Source organism: Mercenaria mercenaria, chromosome 10, assembly GCF_021730395.1.
Source record: "Mercenaria mercenaria strain notata chromosome 10, MADL_Memer_1, whole genome shotgun sequence".
In the NCBI taxonomy this organism is placed as follows: domain Eukaryota; kingdom Metazoa; phylum Mollusca; class Bivalvia; order Venerida; family Veneridae; genus Mercenaria; species Mercenaria mercenaria.
The window spans coordinates 65,435,112-65,448,076 of NC_069370.1; the positions used below are offsets into that span (position 1 = coordinate 65,435,112).

Below are 12,965 nucleotides of genomic sequence, written 5' to 3' on the forward strand. Positions count from 1 at the left end.
TAACACACCACTTCGTCTTACATCGCAAATGTTATAATTTGTATTAGATTCAGGTATTTTAGTGAGAACAATTTTATATTCAAATATATACAATGTTACAGAAAAGACATGAAACTGTGTATCGTGTTATCCGCGTTAGGAAGCGGAGGATGACTTAGTACTGGAAACAGATCATCGTAACAAATTATAACACAGTATACGCCAGAAAGTCAAATAGTAAATGTAATTGCACGTGTATATTGGACTTGTCCGGTAGGGGCATGTACTACCCCCTCCTCATACCTATAGTATTTGCTTTCATATGATTTTGTTTTTCGTAAGCTTTAAGGCCAGTCTTCTTTCAATGGAAAACCAGTCTTCTTTCAATGGTATTATGTCTTTTTTTAACTGGACAAATCATCGCAAATATTCTTAAAATCAGCTTGCATCCACGGAAGATCAAGAAGTTGTAACTGCTGTATAAACTTGATCGTTTTAGAACTGAAATGTTTATAAAAGGGGGAAAGGGTGATTTATCCAGAGTCCGTAGATCGCGTGTCGGGTGTAGTCAGGTAATTGACCAATGTGAGCTTCTTTTCAATCAGAACCTTAATAATGTTTTCAGCAAAATTTCATTACCAGATGATTCAACTAATGGAAAGTTATAACAGTTTGCAATGCATTACAACAAACGCATTAGAATATTGTTTTTATTTATTACAATTCCTGTTTAAGTATAAATTATTATGTAACAATATCACTTTTCTACACATAATCTAATTCGGACGGACGTTCAACGAGAAACAAATATTTATGGACTACAAATGTATAAAATTCAAATATTTCTAACACTGCGTATGTATACAAAAATAATTATGTGCAATTCAGTTCAAACATTTTTACTTACTTTTATATCTAAGCTTAAACTTAAAAGTGCATTATTAAAAGATCGTATTATAATTAGAAGAAACTTTGAAAACGCATTTGTTTAGTTTATACTTAAAGCTTATTTGAACCACTCTCGAGTCCGCTTCCTTGAAAAACCAGTACTGGTGTCATTTGAGAAGTCATTGTCGTGACCCCAGTGGGTCTCGAACCCACGACTCTCGGGTTGAGCGGCCGACACCTTAACCACTAGATAGACTGACGCATTTGTTTGAGTATGCATTATCCAGAACCAAACGTTTTGAGATATTCCTGGTGTTTTTGGCATGCTTTGTGCATGTGTCGGCAAAATTCACAACCATTTTCCTATGTGCATACAATATTATAGAAGGCGCTGCTAAGAGCTAACATCTATTTATATACACTGCACAATGACATATGCAAATTAACTGAAATAACGTTTGGTCATATTTTTTTTTAAATTTACCTCTGATCAAGATAAAAACAAAAGTATATTGTAACACATATTTTAGCAGAATTATTGAAATGTAACGGGAAAATAAATGAAAAATGTATCTGCACGGTGAAAAATATGTGTTGATATCAGTAGCTGAATGGAAGATATTAAATATATTTTTCAATGGGGCTGACTTACAAAATGAGTAAAATGTTGCAAAATCCTTTGTATAAACATGAAATTTAACCTGAGAGAACATTGTTTTTGTTACATGTAAGAATTATTTCACTCATGAATACCAGATATTTCTTGTTCACGAATCGCTATTTATATCGTGTTTGATCTTATAATGAAACATATATTCACTGTACTCGAATAACCTTCCCTTAGAAAACAAAACGTTTTCAATACTATGTCTGTGCATATAATCACAGTACATTGTGAGTTTAGTTAAACGAACTGCTAAAACATAAAAAATGTCACTGCAGTAAGTGTAAGCTTACACTAAAACCACATAACTCAGCACGTCCGATAATTTCAAAATTAACTTTAACATGTCTTGACTTCATGTTACATCCAAGAATTTCACATGTCCCATGTGAATTTGAGTTATCCAATTTAAGCTCTAAATGTCAAATTTGTAAGAATTCCGCTTATAAAAATATCATGATGTTCCCTTCACGGGATTATTACTGACCAGAAATATGTCCCTTATAATTTGATAGAATTTAGACGTAAAATAATTTGTTTTAATGCTTTTCGACAGTTTAACGTCTTAAGAACGTTGTGCGTTTAAAGCCAGATATGTGAAAATAATACAAATTTGAATAGATATCAGCAACAAAAAGACAGATAAATATCATTCTGAATTTAGCAAGACAATCCTTATAGCGTACGAGACACTCGGTTTCATTTGAACTCCCAAGTAGCATCTTCAACATTAAAGTCATCAAATGTACAACTGGATTAATAACCATTAAACAGCAAATTTTCTACAAGACATATATTCCACATTTTATCTTATAATGTTTATTTCGTTCACGGAAGCTTTCATGATGAATACGTATACGCAAAAAATATTTTGTTGTTTTCTTTGTTTATATATAAATGGGTCCTAATCGCATTTTGCCAGAACACACAACGACAAAATATAAAATTGATACTCGTAATAATCTTTCTACTATAGCACTTGAACTACTAAATCTCGGCTGAAGATATGTATTTGGAACATGATGATTAACAAGTTTGAACACTTTTCATCAATCACTATCATACATTGTTCAGCACAAATGCACCATGCAGTCGTTTAGCGGACTGATTTTTGAATTTGTATTACAACGCAAAACAGAAACATTTAGTAATTTCAATCATGCCACCCAACAATTTTACTTTCAATTGTTGTATAAACATTAACCACACCACCATGTAACTCACGGATCGGTCAATTTGAACTGCAAGGTATAGCAACAACATATATATTTATTTGAACCATGCCGTTTACGAAAGCCTCTCAACAGTTTGTGTACACTTATGCTTTTTCGTCATATAGCACTATGTTCCACAAGATATAACAGTAATTAAATGGTTGAGCCATACTCTCAACAGTATGTATAAACCTTCACCATACCGTCGTTTTGCACAATGATCAATCTGCTTGAACCACTTATCATCACGGCACACGGTCTTTCTAACCCCGATTCTTTCACAAGGACATATCTCTGAAATACACCATTGCTCGTTAACAACTGGATACGATCGTTGGAATTATCAGCCACGAAAATGTTTCCGATTTTGTCCACACAAACCCCTTGTGGACTTTTAAGATCAGTATGACCTTTATACGTGTAAAGACAATTTCCACGGTTGTCTATACACTTCACTGCGTGTAAGCCTATATCTGAAACAATGATAGTCCCGTCAATAGATGACGATAGATAGCGTGGCTCGTCAAACAACAGTTCACCGGTGTTGTCGTACATAATGGACTTGAGAACCTCGCCGTCCAGCTGTATAATATCAACACAGTGCTCCCTCATACAGGTTACCACCAGGTAACTCTCTGTCGCTGAATACGATATACCATCATACTGTTTCTCTGTTTTTGTCTTTTTTATTAATGTCAAAGCCTTTCTTGTGGAAATGAAAATGACCAAACGACCGATTAAAGGCACAGCGACGTCACTCCCGTTTCCACAAGTTGTGATATCACGTGGTTCGTCATCTAGTTGTATATGATCAACCAATTCCCCTGCCTTACTGAATTTTTGAATACGCTTATTTTTGCAGTCGGTGACGATGATGTCATCATGTAATGTGCACGTTACACCCCAGCATGATATACCGTCGTCGGCTCCAGTGTCAATACGCAGCTCTCCAAGCGTCTTCATCTCTTCTAGATATGCTAGTGAGCCTTCATCTGGTATGAATTCTACTCTTACTTTTAATTTCTCTGGATTTATATCCCCAACTTGAGCATTATAATCATCTATCTGCTTTCGAATTTGGTTAAATGCCATTAATACTTCAACATCGCTGCCGTACTTTAACAGGTTGTTCATGCGTTGGCTCGCAGACTTCGCCGTTTTCATTTGCAACTTCCTTGGTTCTGTTCTGTCCTTCAGAATCTTTCTTGCGTCACTGGCTTTACTTTCAAGCTGCTTGAGAAGAAACTGTTCTTGATCTCTAATTCTAGCACAGAGAGAGTTGCTAAGATACATAATTTCATGTTTTGAGTTTTCAATTGATTCTTCTAAATGTGTTTCAATGTGACCGACACCGTCAACGCTATCCAGTGAAAGCTGCAATGAACGAAGTGTTTCCATAATGTTATCAATATCAGTGCGAGTGGTAGCAGCATCAGTAACTGTAATAACGTTTTCACAACGCCGATGCGACACGGCCATGCATTGAACACAAAGTGGATCCTTACAGTCCACGCAGAAAAGTGTAATATGTTCACCATGTTTATCACAATTCACTTTGTTTTTCTTTCTCATAATTGCCTCCAGCGGCATTTTTCTCATTTCTTCCAAAGATGACACCGAATGTGTTGACGTAACTTTAACGTGCAGATGTACTTGTGAACATGACTCACAAAGGGCATCGTTGCAATCTGAGCACCAGTTTACTGCAGGAACTTTCTCATCCCCTCTTAAGCAAATATCGCACGATTTATCTTCTTGCAGGGCTTTCTTTAACTCTACTAATGTCGTCATAAATTGGTCATCCTTAAGGTTATCGGCGTAATGCCCATCAGCGGCAAGAGCTGGCAATTCAATATCCATATCGCATGAGGGGCAAGAAAACTGGCGATGTTTCGACGGTCCTAATACTTTTCCGATGTGATCATTTAAACATTCATAGCAAAATGTGTGAAGGCATGTTAAAACTTTCGGCCTTCTAAACGTCTCCTGACATAGACCGCAAATAGTAAAATTCTCCGTCATGCTTGAAGTCGTTTGTAAAACATCCGGGGTGGCCATGTTAAGTCCAAATTCTTCACTTTATCTGCCTGATCAAGATGTTTTCTTATACCTGAAATATATCCAGAGTGTTCAATAAATCTAAATCAATGATAAATATACTTCAAGTGCAACCAATAAAACGTGAGAGAAACATTAAGTAGATTTTCAAACAAGTGTATACTGCCTTTATACATTTGCGATCGATAGCTATATAAATGATAAAAGAAATTTATTATTATCAGTGGGAATATATTCATAGATATGAAAATATTTTTATCCAGATTTGGGGAGACATAATATTTGTATAGGACAAGGAAAATTAATTGAAAATTGTTAATATTTTGATAACAGTGATTACATCCAATTTATAGGCCGCCAAAAATATTCAGTTTAAATGTCATTATTGCACATTCCAACTTTTGTCACTTACAGGGGAGCTGATCTTTTTTCATAAGCTTAACAGAACTTGCAGTGATTGTTTTCGGAGCAGCTAAAGAGTTAATATTTGTTAAATGACACCTCGACTTTAAACTTGAAGTGAAGTTAAAACATACCATACTTATGAAACCTTCAGGTTACACACGAAGTTGTTGCAAATTCATATTATTATAGAAAAAAAACTACGACAACAACAACAACAACAACTCCTTCTTATTTGCACAATAGTGATGCCATTTCGTATAATTTTTATGATTTGTATTAAGCGATGTGAACCTGAAAATATCAATCACAAAAACAGAATGTGTAATATCTACATTCGAAAAAAAGTTGTAAGTTTTCTGCTAATAGTTCATAGAAAAAGTAGCATTCGCAATAGTAAATCTGTATAAACACTAATGTAGATATGATAATTTAATTCGTTTGAAATAATAAATCAGGCCCTTAAAAAGCTGACTTAATCACGTTTTATAATTATGCATGCATTGGATTTCTATTGACTCTGACGATTACCAGATATCAGCGTCACTGTTTTTGTTAGTAAATTCATAAAGTGTATGAACTGTATGACATATTTTGGTGAATAATACCATGAGTGAAGAATCTTAACTGACGATATGGACAGAATGCTGATACTATGGACATGTTTTTTTATACTGAACTACTAATGATCAATGTGGATTTATCAGGACTTCGGAAAAAATACAGGTATTATGAATTTGAATGTTAAAGTCGTTTTACCATATGAGCCGCGCCATGGGCATCCGCGCAGTCTGGTCAAGATTCATGCTGTTCGCTTTAAAGCCTATTGCAATTAGAGAAACCGTTAGCGAACAGCATTGATCCTGACCAGACTGCGCGGATGCGCAGGCTGGTCTGGATCCAAGCTGGTCGCAAAGCCACTATGTTGGTTTTCTCATGGCGCGGCTCATATCTATTTCAGTGTTGTGTTTTATATAAAATATTGAGGACCAAAACATTTATAATGAATTCCTAATAAGTTTTGTTCGTTAAGAAACAATTAGCCCACTGAATCCATGAATTAAATCTAAACATTGAACGATATTTTACAAACTTTCTACAAAATAAAAAGTACATTTCGGCCAAACGTTTTAAGCACTCTACGATATATTCGAACTGAAATGATCTTACATATCAAAGAAACATAGAAACACTGCATAATTATCAAAAAACTTAGTTAAATTAGAATAAATATACAAATTCCTTATTAGCAGCCAGTCGACAAAACGCAAACATGTGGTCTGGACAATATGCAACATATTCCTTTACCAGCAGTTGTCAAATCATTGTCTAATTTTGTAAACTGACATATATCCTTGGCTCTTTAAGTGTCAGTAGAGTAAGTACGTTTTATTCCATATACGAATCAATGACCGATATCAATCTTAAAAGACACTTTGTTCAAAATACATAGTATATCATAACATTATTTGCCTGTGACAGTTTTACGGAGACATCTCGACTGTTAGTGTGTTTACTGTATGACTGACAGAATGACGGACCAAAGTCAACATGGTTGATACCCCACACACCCTACCTAAGACAACATGACTGTTGCCCCCAATACACCCTACAAAAGTCGACATGGCTGTTACACCAACACACTTTACCAAAGTCAACATGGATTTTACCCCTACACATCCTACCAAAGTACACACATGGTTGATACCCCACACACCCTTCCAAAGTACATAGGGCTGCTACCCCACATATCCTACCAAAGTCAACATGGCTGTTGCCCCCATAAACCTTACCAAAGTCAACATGGCTGAATACCCCACACACCCTACCAAAGTCAACATGGCTGTTACCCCCATACACCTTACCAAAGTCAACATGGCTGAATACCCCACACACCCTACCAAAGTCAACATGGCTGACACCCTCCACACACCCTACCAAAATCAACATTGTTGATAGCCCCCTTCCGCCCAACGCACACACACCCTACCCAAATCAACATTCCTCTACGTTGTAAATGCACAGACATTGACATAGGAGTAACAATACGAACTCTGTCAAAATGTTTGAATAGCGTAAACGACATCGTCTAGAATATATTAACTCGTCTTGTAACTACAACAGGAGATCTCTCAACCGAAAGGTCTTTAAATCTATTGACATTCATTTGACCTTAATGGATACAAAACTTATTGAACACAATACTAGCCCATTTCCACTAAGTAAATTCTAAAAAGCAATGCTGGACGATACACTCCTCAAATTAATGGACGAACTGTAGAATCAAGTCGTGTTTTGTTTGCAAAGCTTTATTTGGAAAAGAGTGGCTCGCTGGTAAAAGGAAATTAATACATTATATGTCTAGAAAATATTTACAGACAAATGAAAGGTTTCTAAATAAGGCTGATTTGGAAGAAATAAACATTAAGTGGTATTGAAACAAATTGTAACTTATCATATGAAATGATAGACACCCATTTCAACCAACAGCTGTGATTACAACTTCAAATCAATGTCACAATAATAGATACGATGTCATGTAATACCTTACACATGTAACTACAGCTTTCATTAAAGTCTTTTTTGGGGGGGGGGGGGGGGGGGGGGATTAACGTCAGACCGACTTTCCATATTTTCATGCTGGAGGGAGACCCCAAGTGCCCCTCGGAATATTATTTCATCCCGGGCGGACACCTGAGTAGAAACACCGTCCTTCCGTATGAAGACCTCTACACTCCAAGCCATGATCAACAATTAGGTTAAGTCTGGCGTCTTTAATATCGGTAAAATTATCCCCCTTGAAAACGCCTGACCGGGCGATATTGATTTTTTATCTGGTTGAAATTTTCCAATAGAAACAAAAAAAGGAATTTTTTTTTATTTGAACAAATATTATTTCATTAGAAAGAACGCACAATATTTATTATCCTGTTGAAGTGTTCGTCATTCTTTTCTCTTTACAAAGATATAAAATTATTTATTTAAAATGAAGAATTAATGCTTCCATTGGCGATTAAAAAACACCACTATCAGTCTCCTTTTACGGCATACAGTTACCGAATAAAATAAGTAAAAACCTGTGATACATATCTTATTCTTTTGAACCTACACCGATGAGGAGCAAGAGACCTTAGTCACTAGGCCACGGAAGCCCACTTTCAATCAAGGAAATTCATACCCACGTTAAAAGCGCCGCTTAAATGCTCCATCTCAATATATCCCTTTAAATACTGCCCACTGTACCTTCTATATGGCGTCATCAAATAAATTAATTTTATCAGAAACTTTATTCAGTCAAGTTAGACTAAATATGCTGTTTTGAGTTGCCAGAGGACATTAAAGACATTATTTCTTGTTTGTACGTTAAATTATCAAGACGAAATTTAAAATACAAACGTTTGATCTCTTATTTTGAGGTGTAAAGAATGTTACTGGTGAACGATATAGTACAACAATGCGTATGGACTTTCTTAAAAGATAGAAAACAAAACATATCAGTCATACATTAGTATACAATCTATTTAATTAATTCAGAATAAAGAATTTGTGCTATCCATTTATTACATTAGATATTTAAAGTATGATCTTAATTAAAGTGTTTCCGCCCAAAATACTGGACAACTTATATCTTGTCCGTTTTGGCCAAATTGCGTGATGGATTTTGTCCTCTGGCAACGCATTACTTTTCGAAATAAAGGTCTGACCAGTCATTGCTTTTAAATAGTTAGATTTACTTTCGAATTCTTAAATTATCCCTTATGATAAACAAGAGTGCAGGGTAAATTATTTAAGATATTTATATAATAATATGATAAATTAATCTTAATACTTAAGATTTTTAAGTCACACAATATGATTACTTGGTTATTTTTTTCACAGCAAGTAGAACTTACATTTGTCAGTAACAGTGTTATTTGCCTTATAATTGTTAGGAATACTATACTCTCCCTATGAGGAGGCAATAAAGATATCTATCTAGATGTTTATGAGAGGCCGATGACGAAATTAACCTTTTCCTACCCACTAAAGGTTCAAAAGAATGCGATGTGAATCGGTAACCTTGCAAGTCTATTATGAACATTACTTTAAACAATATTTATTCACATAATTGCAATTTATACCATGTTACAAATGTCAGTATGGAGGATTGAGTAGGAAAGCTATAAGCTTTTTTTAGAAACTCTTTCCTTATACATGATGTAATTTCAACGGTAACAAAATACATCATCTATCTTTATGTTCTGATTTCAGTTTCTTCGTTTAGACGTATGGTACAAGACATAAATTTGTCAATCGAATGTAGTGAAGATGAAGAAAGAACAAGGGAAGCAGCTTTGTGAGAAAAAAAAATAGAAAAAAAAAAAAACATTTCGCATTCATTAGATTTCGCATAATTAGCAAACACTGAAAAGACAGCAAAAATGAAACAAGCATTTTCAAAGTCATGTACAGTTTGCGATATGCAATGCTATTTTATTATAAAAAAATTCATGACAATTGAAAGCATATCTAGTATTATTATCATATTATGAAAAAGTGTATTCAAACTCAGCAGTCAGCTGAAAGCTTTCAGTGTTTACGGAGACAGGTGGGTAATTTCTTTTAAGAATAAACAAGACCAAATCTATTCCATTTATACAACTCTCTTACAAATTATTACAATATTGAATGTTGAAGTCATCCACTAATTAAAATATTTGACTTGAGATATAAATACATACATTATACATGTGATCACATTATACATGTTTAATCACATTATACATGTAATCAGAAGGAACACGATTCAATTATATCAAACATATGTTTGTCTTGTAAAGAACATCATAGATGTTCACTGCCTATGCCCTACGATTGGTTGTTAAACGTCATTATAGATAAATGCCCGAAGAAGAGCAAAATGACCATAACATGCACAACAATAATGTCTTAATTGATCAACGGATAGATATATTAAGTAGTATATTGCTGATAATAATGTTTATTGTCTTCTATGCGTTTGAAATATCAAAGGAAATCATACAAACGTTTTCACACACATATAAGATTCATTTCTCGATATGGACGATTTGACAAAAAGGACTAAATTGTATGGCAGCTCCTGATTTGACCATGAACACGTGGAAATATTTTTTCGAATGCAGTTGACAGATGAATGTTAATGAGTGTTAATTTCTTAGCAAATGTTAAAATTTCAACGCGAAAACACTGAAACAGATGATAATCAAGACGACAATTCTATGTTTACGTGGTCGTATTAAAGGGTTGGGTGGGACGTAAAGATTCAATAATAGATGCATGATCGCTGGACGAGGCTAGTAATGCCGAGAAGAATAGCACCATGTTCATTGCCATGTATAGTAACGTGGATATCAATAGTATTTCTCATGCAAATATTCAACTTTTGCAATGTAAACGAAGAAGTAATACGTCTGACTTAGTTTTAGTTGTTAAAGTGCTAGACTGGATATTTCGCATGACCCTGAAATGGAAGTCGTTTGAATTTAAGAATGTTTATCTTCTTGATTAAATGTCACCCTAAACCATTGATACGACAAAATGATTCATTATTGTTGTAAAGACTTATATTAAATAACGTAAATCATGCCGAATTTCTACAAAAGTGTATATTATTAATGAAGTAATATACTATTTTGGGATGATAAATGTATTGTCTCTCGGTCGCTTTGCAAAACTAAATATTTCTTTTTATTTATTTGTTGGGTTTAACGTCGCACCGAGACAATTTTAAGTCATATGGCGACTTTCCAGCTTTGATGGTGGAGGAAGACCCCAGGTGCCCCTCCGTGCATTATGTCATCACGAGCGGGCACCTGGTAGAACCACGGACCTTCCGTAAGCCAGATTGATAGCTTCCTTACATGAAGAATTCAACGCCCCGGGTGAGGCTCGAACCCACATCGATGAGGTGCAAGTGATTTGAAGTCAGCGACCTTAACCACTCGGCCATGGAGGCCCCCTGCAAAAACTCAGTCATCTTTTTGATTGGTTGACAAAAAAGAAATGACCTGCACACAGTTTCTTAACAGATAGAGGCGTCATGCGATACTTTCTGTTAAAATGTGTGTCCTTGCTGGTGCAACTGATAAATATTCGTTGACAAGTGTGTAGATTGATTCTGATTTAATGAGTGTAACATCTAATACGCATCTTTATACAGGTCGCATACCATAACAGCGTTTGACCAAAAAAGAACAAAAAAGAAACAACAGTTATTCAATAACATATTTACCCTTTCTGTAAGTACTTGGAAAGAAGATGCAAGAAGGATTAGGGAATATTCCATGAAGATCAGCAAGTAGGCATTTACGATTTCTAGAATGATTTTATTTTGGTAGTCCATAACCTTTACAACAGAATAGGTGACACTCTTAACTTAAGATGACCATATTAACGATACTTGTTTCTACATCAAACGTTTTTGCAGTTGAGAAACTAGAGTATCATACAAAGATAATTTATCTGCCAGGAAAACAATCATATGATTTCTTGTCTTATATTCTGTTATTACTGTTGTATGGTACAAAACACAAACTGTAATTTTATACAATTATTTATTGCAAGAACCTTGTAGTAAGACGCATTTCATATTTAGGAAGAATATGCCTTGTTAGCAATTGAAAATAAAATGTAAACAAAGTGATTGAGTGAATTCAAAGTAGCATTTATTTAGATTTGATGCAGTATATAAATACAGAGAAGAATGGTGCCATAGTCACAAATTACAGTCGTCGAGAGCTTGTTAGAAGAAAAGTTTTTGATACAGAACTGCACATACGATTCAAATATATGACAGTAGCTTCAAAAATACGAAAACAAGGGCTATCGTTAAAAACGAATGGATGCTGCCCGAATTGCATATTTGTCAGTGGATGTATAGCTAAGAATTTTAGTCTTGCCCTCACTACCATTTTACCCCCTTCGCCCAGTCCCATCCCTTTCCCTTGCATTTACGCTTTTTTGCATTTGCTTTCTCTCATTTTACCATGAGTAATTTATCGTGCTCACCAGAATTTTGTCCGACGGCCGTCCTTAGGCGGTGCCCGACTGTTGTTTTGTCCTGCTTCTGTGTGTGCGTATATGTATATGTGCGTCTTTGTCATGGGCGGTACCCCACAGTGATTTTAGCATGAGTGGGTTATCGTGCTCACCATGACTTTGTCCGCCGGTCGTTCTTAGGCCCGACTGTTTTTTGTTTGTTTGTTTTTTCTGCTTATGCGTGTGTGTATATGTATTTATGCGTGTTTGTCAAAGGTTTTGACCTCCAAGTGTGACCTTGAACTTAAACTTAGGGACCTAGTTCTTGCGTATGACAGTCCGTCTTATGATGGTGAACATTTGTGCCAAGATACATCAAAATCCCCCTACCATGCATGAAGAAAAAATGCTCCGGACAAAGTTTGTGGACGAACCCCGACCTCCCGCCAAGGCGTTCCTATAATCAGACGGGCGTATAAATAGCTTTCTACCGAGTCAGGCGCACTGTTAAACATGTTCTAGAAGAAATGGAATGAAGTTGGTTGTATTTTATACCATAGTCATATTATAACAATTAAAATAAATGAAATTACAGATATTTTAGACGATACTGTTTGATTTAAGGTACTGATACATCCACATCTATATTAACCTCCAAAGTAGCAATTTTGCATGGATAAAAAGTACAATTTTCTTGCAAGTTTCAAATGTAATCTAGATTATTGCATGTATGTAGACAACAGACCATTAAGTATGTATGT

The 12,965-nt window shown here is 35.2% G+C and overlaps 1 protein-coding gene across 3 annotated transcripts in view; it reads right to left on the minus strand.

Moving 5' to 3' along the window:
- Positions 1–681: 681 nt before the first annotated feature.
- The window catches only part of LOC123561386 (E3 ubiquitin-protein ligase TRIM71-like), a 28,864-nt gene continuing 16,580 nt past the window's right edge, over positions 682–12,965 (minus strand). For all 3 annotated transcript variants that reach the window (XM_045353721.2, XM_045353720.2, XM_045353722.2), the window contains exon 2: positions 682–4,855. In XM_045353721.2, the coding sequence (XP_045209656.2) occupies positions 2,920–4,803 (1,884 nt within the window). In that variant the 5' untranslated portion in view covers positions 4,804–4,855 and the 3' untranslated portion in view covers positions 682–2,919. The remainder of the gene's footprint in view (positions 4,856–12,965) is intronic.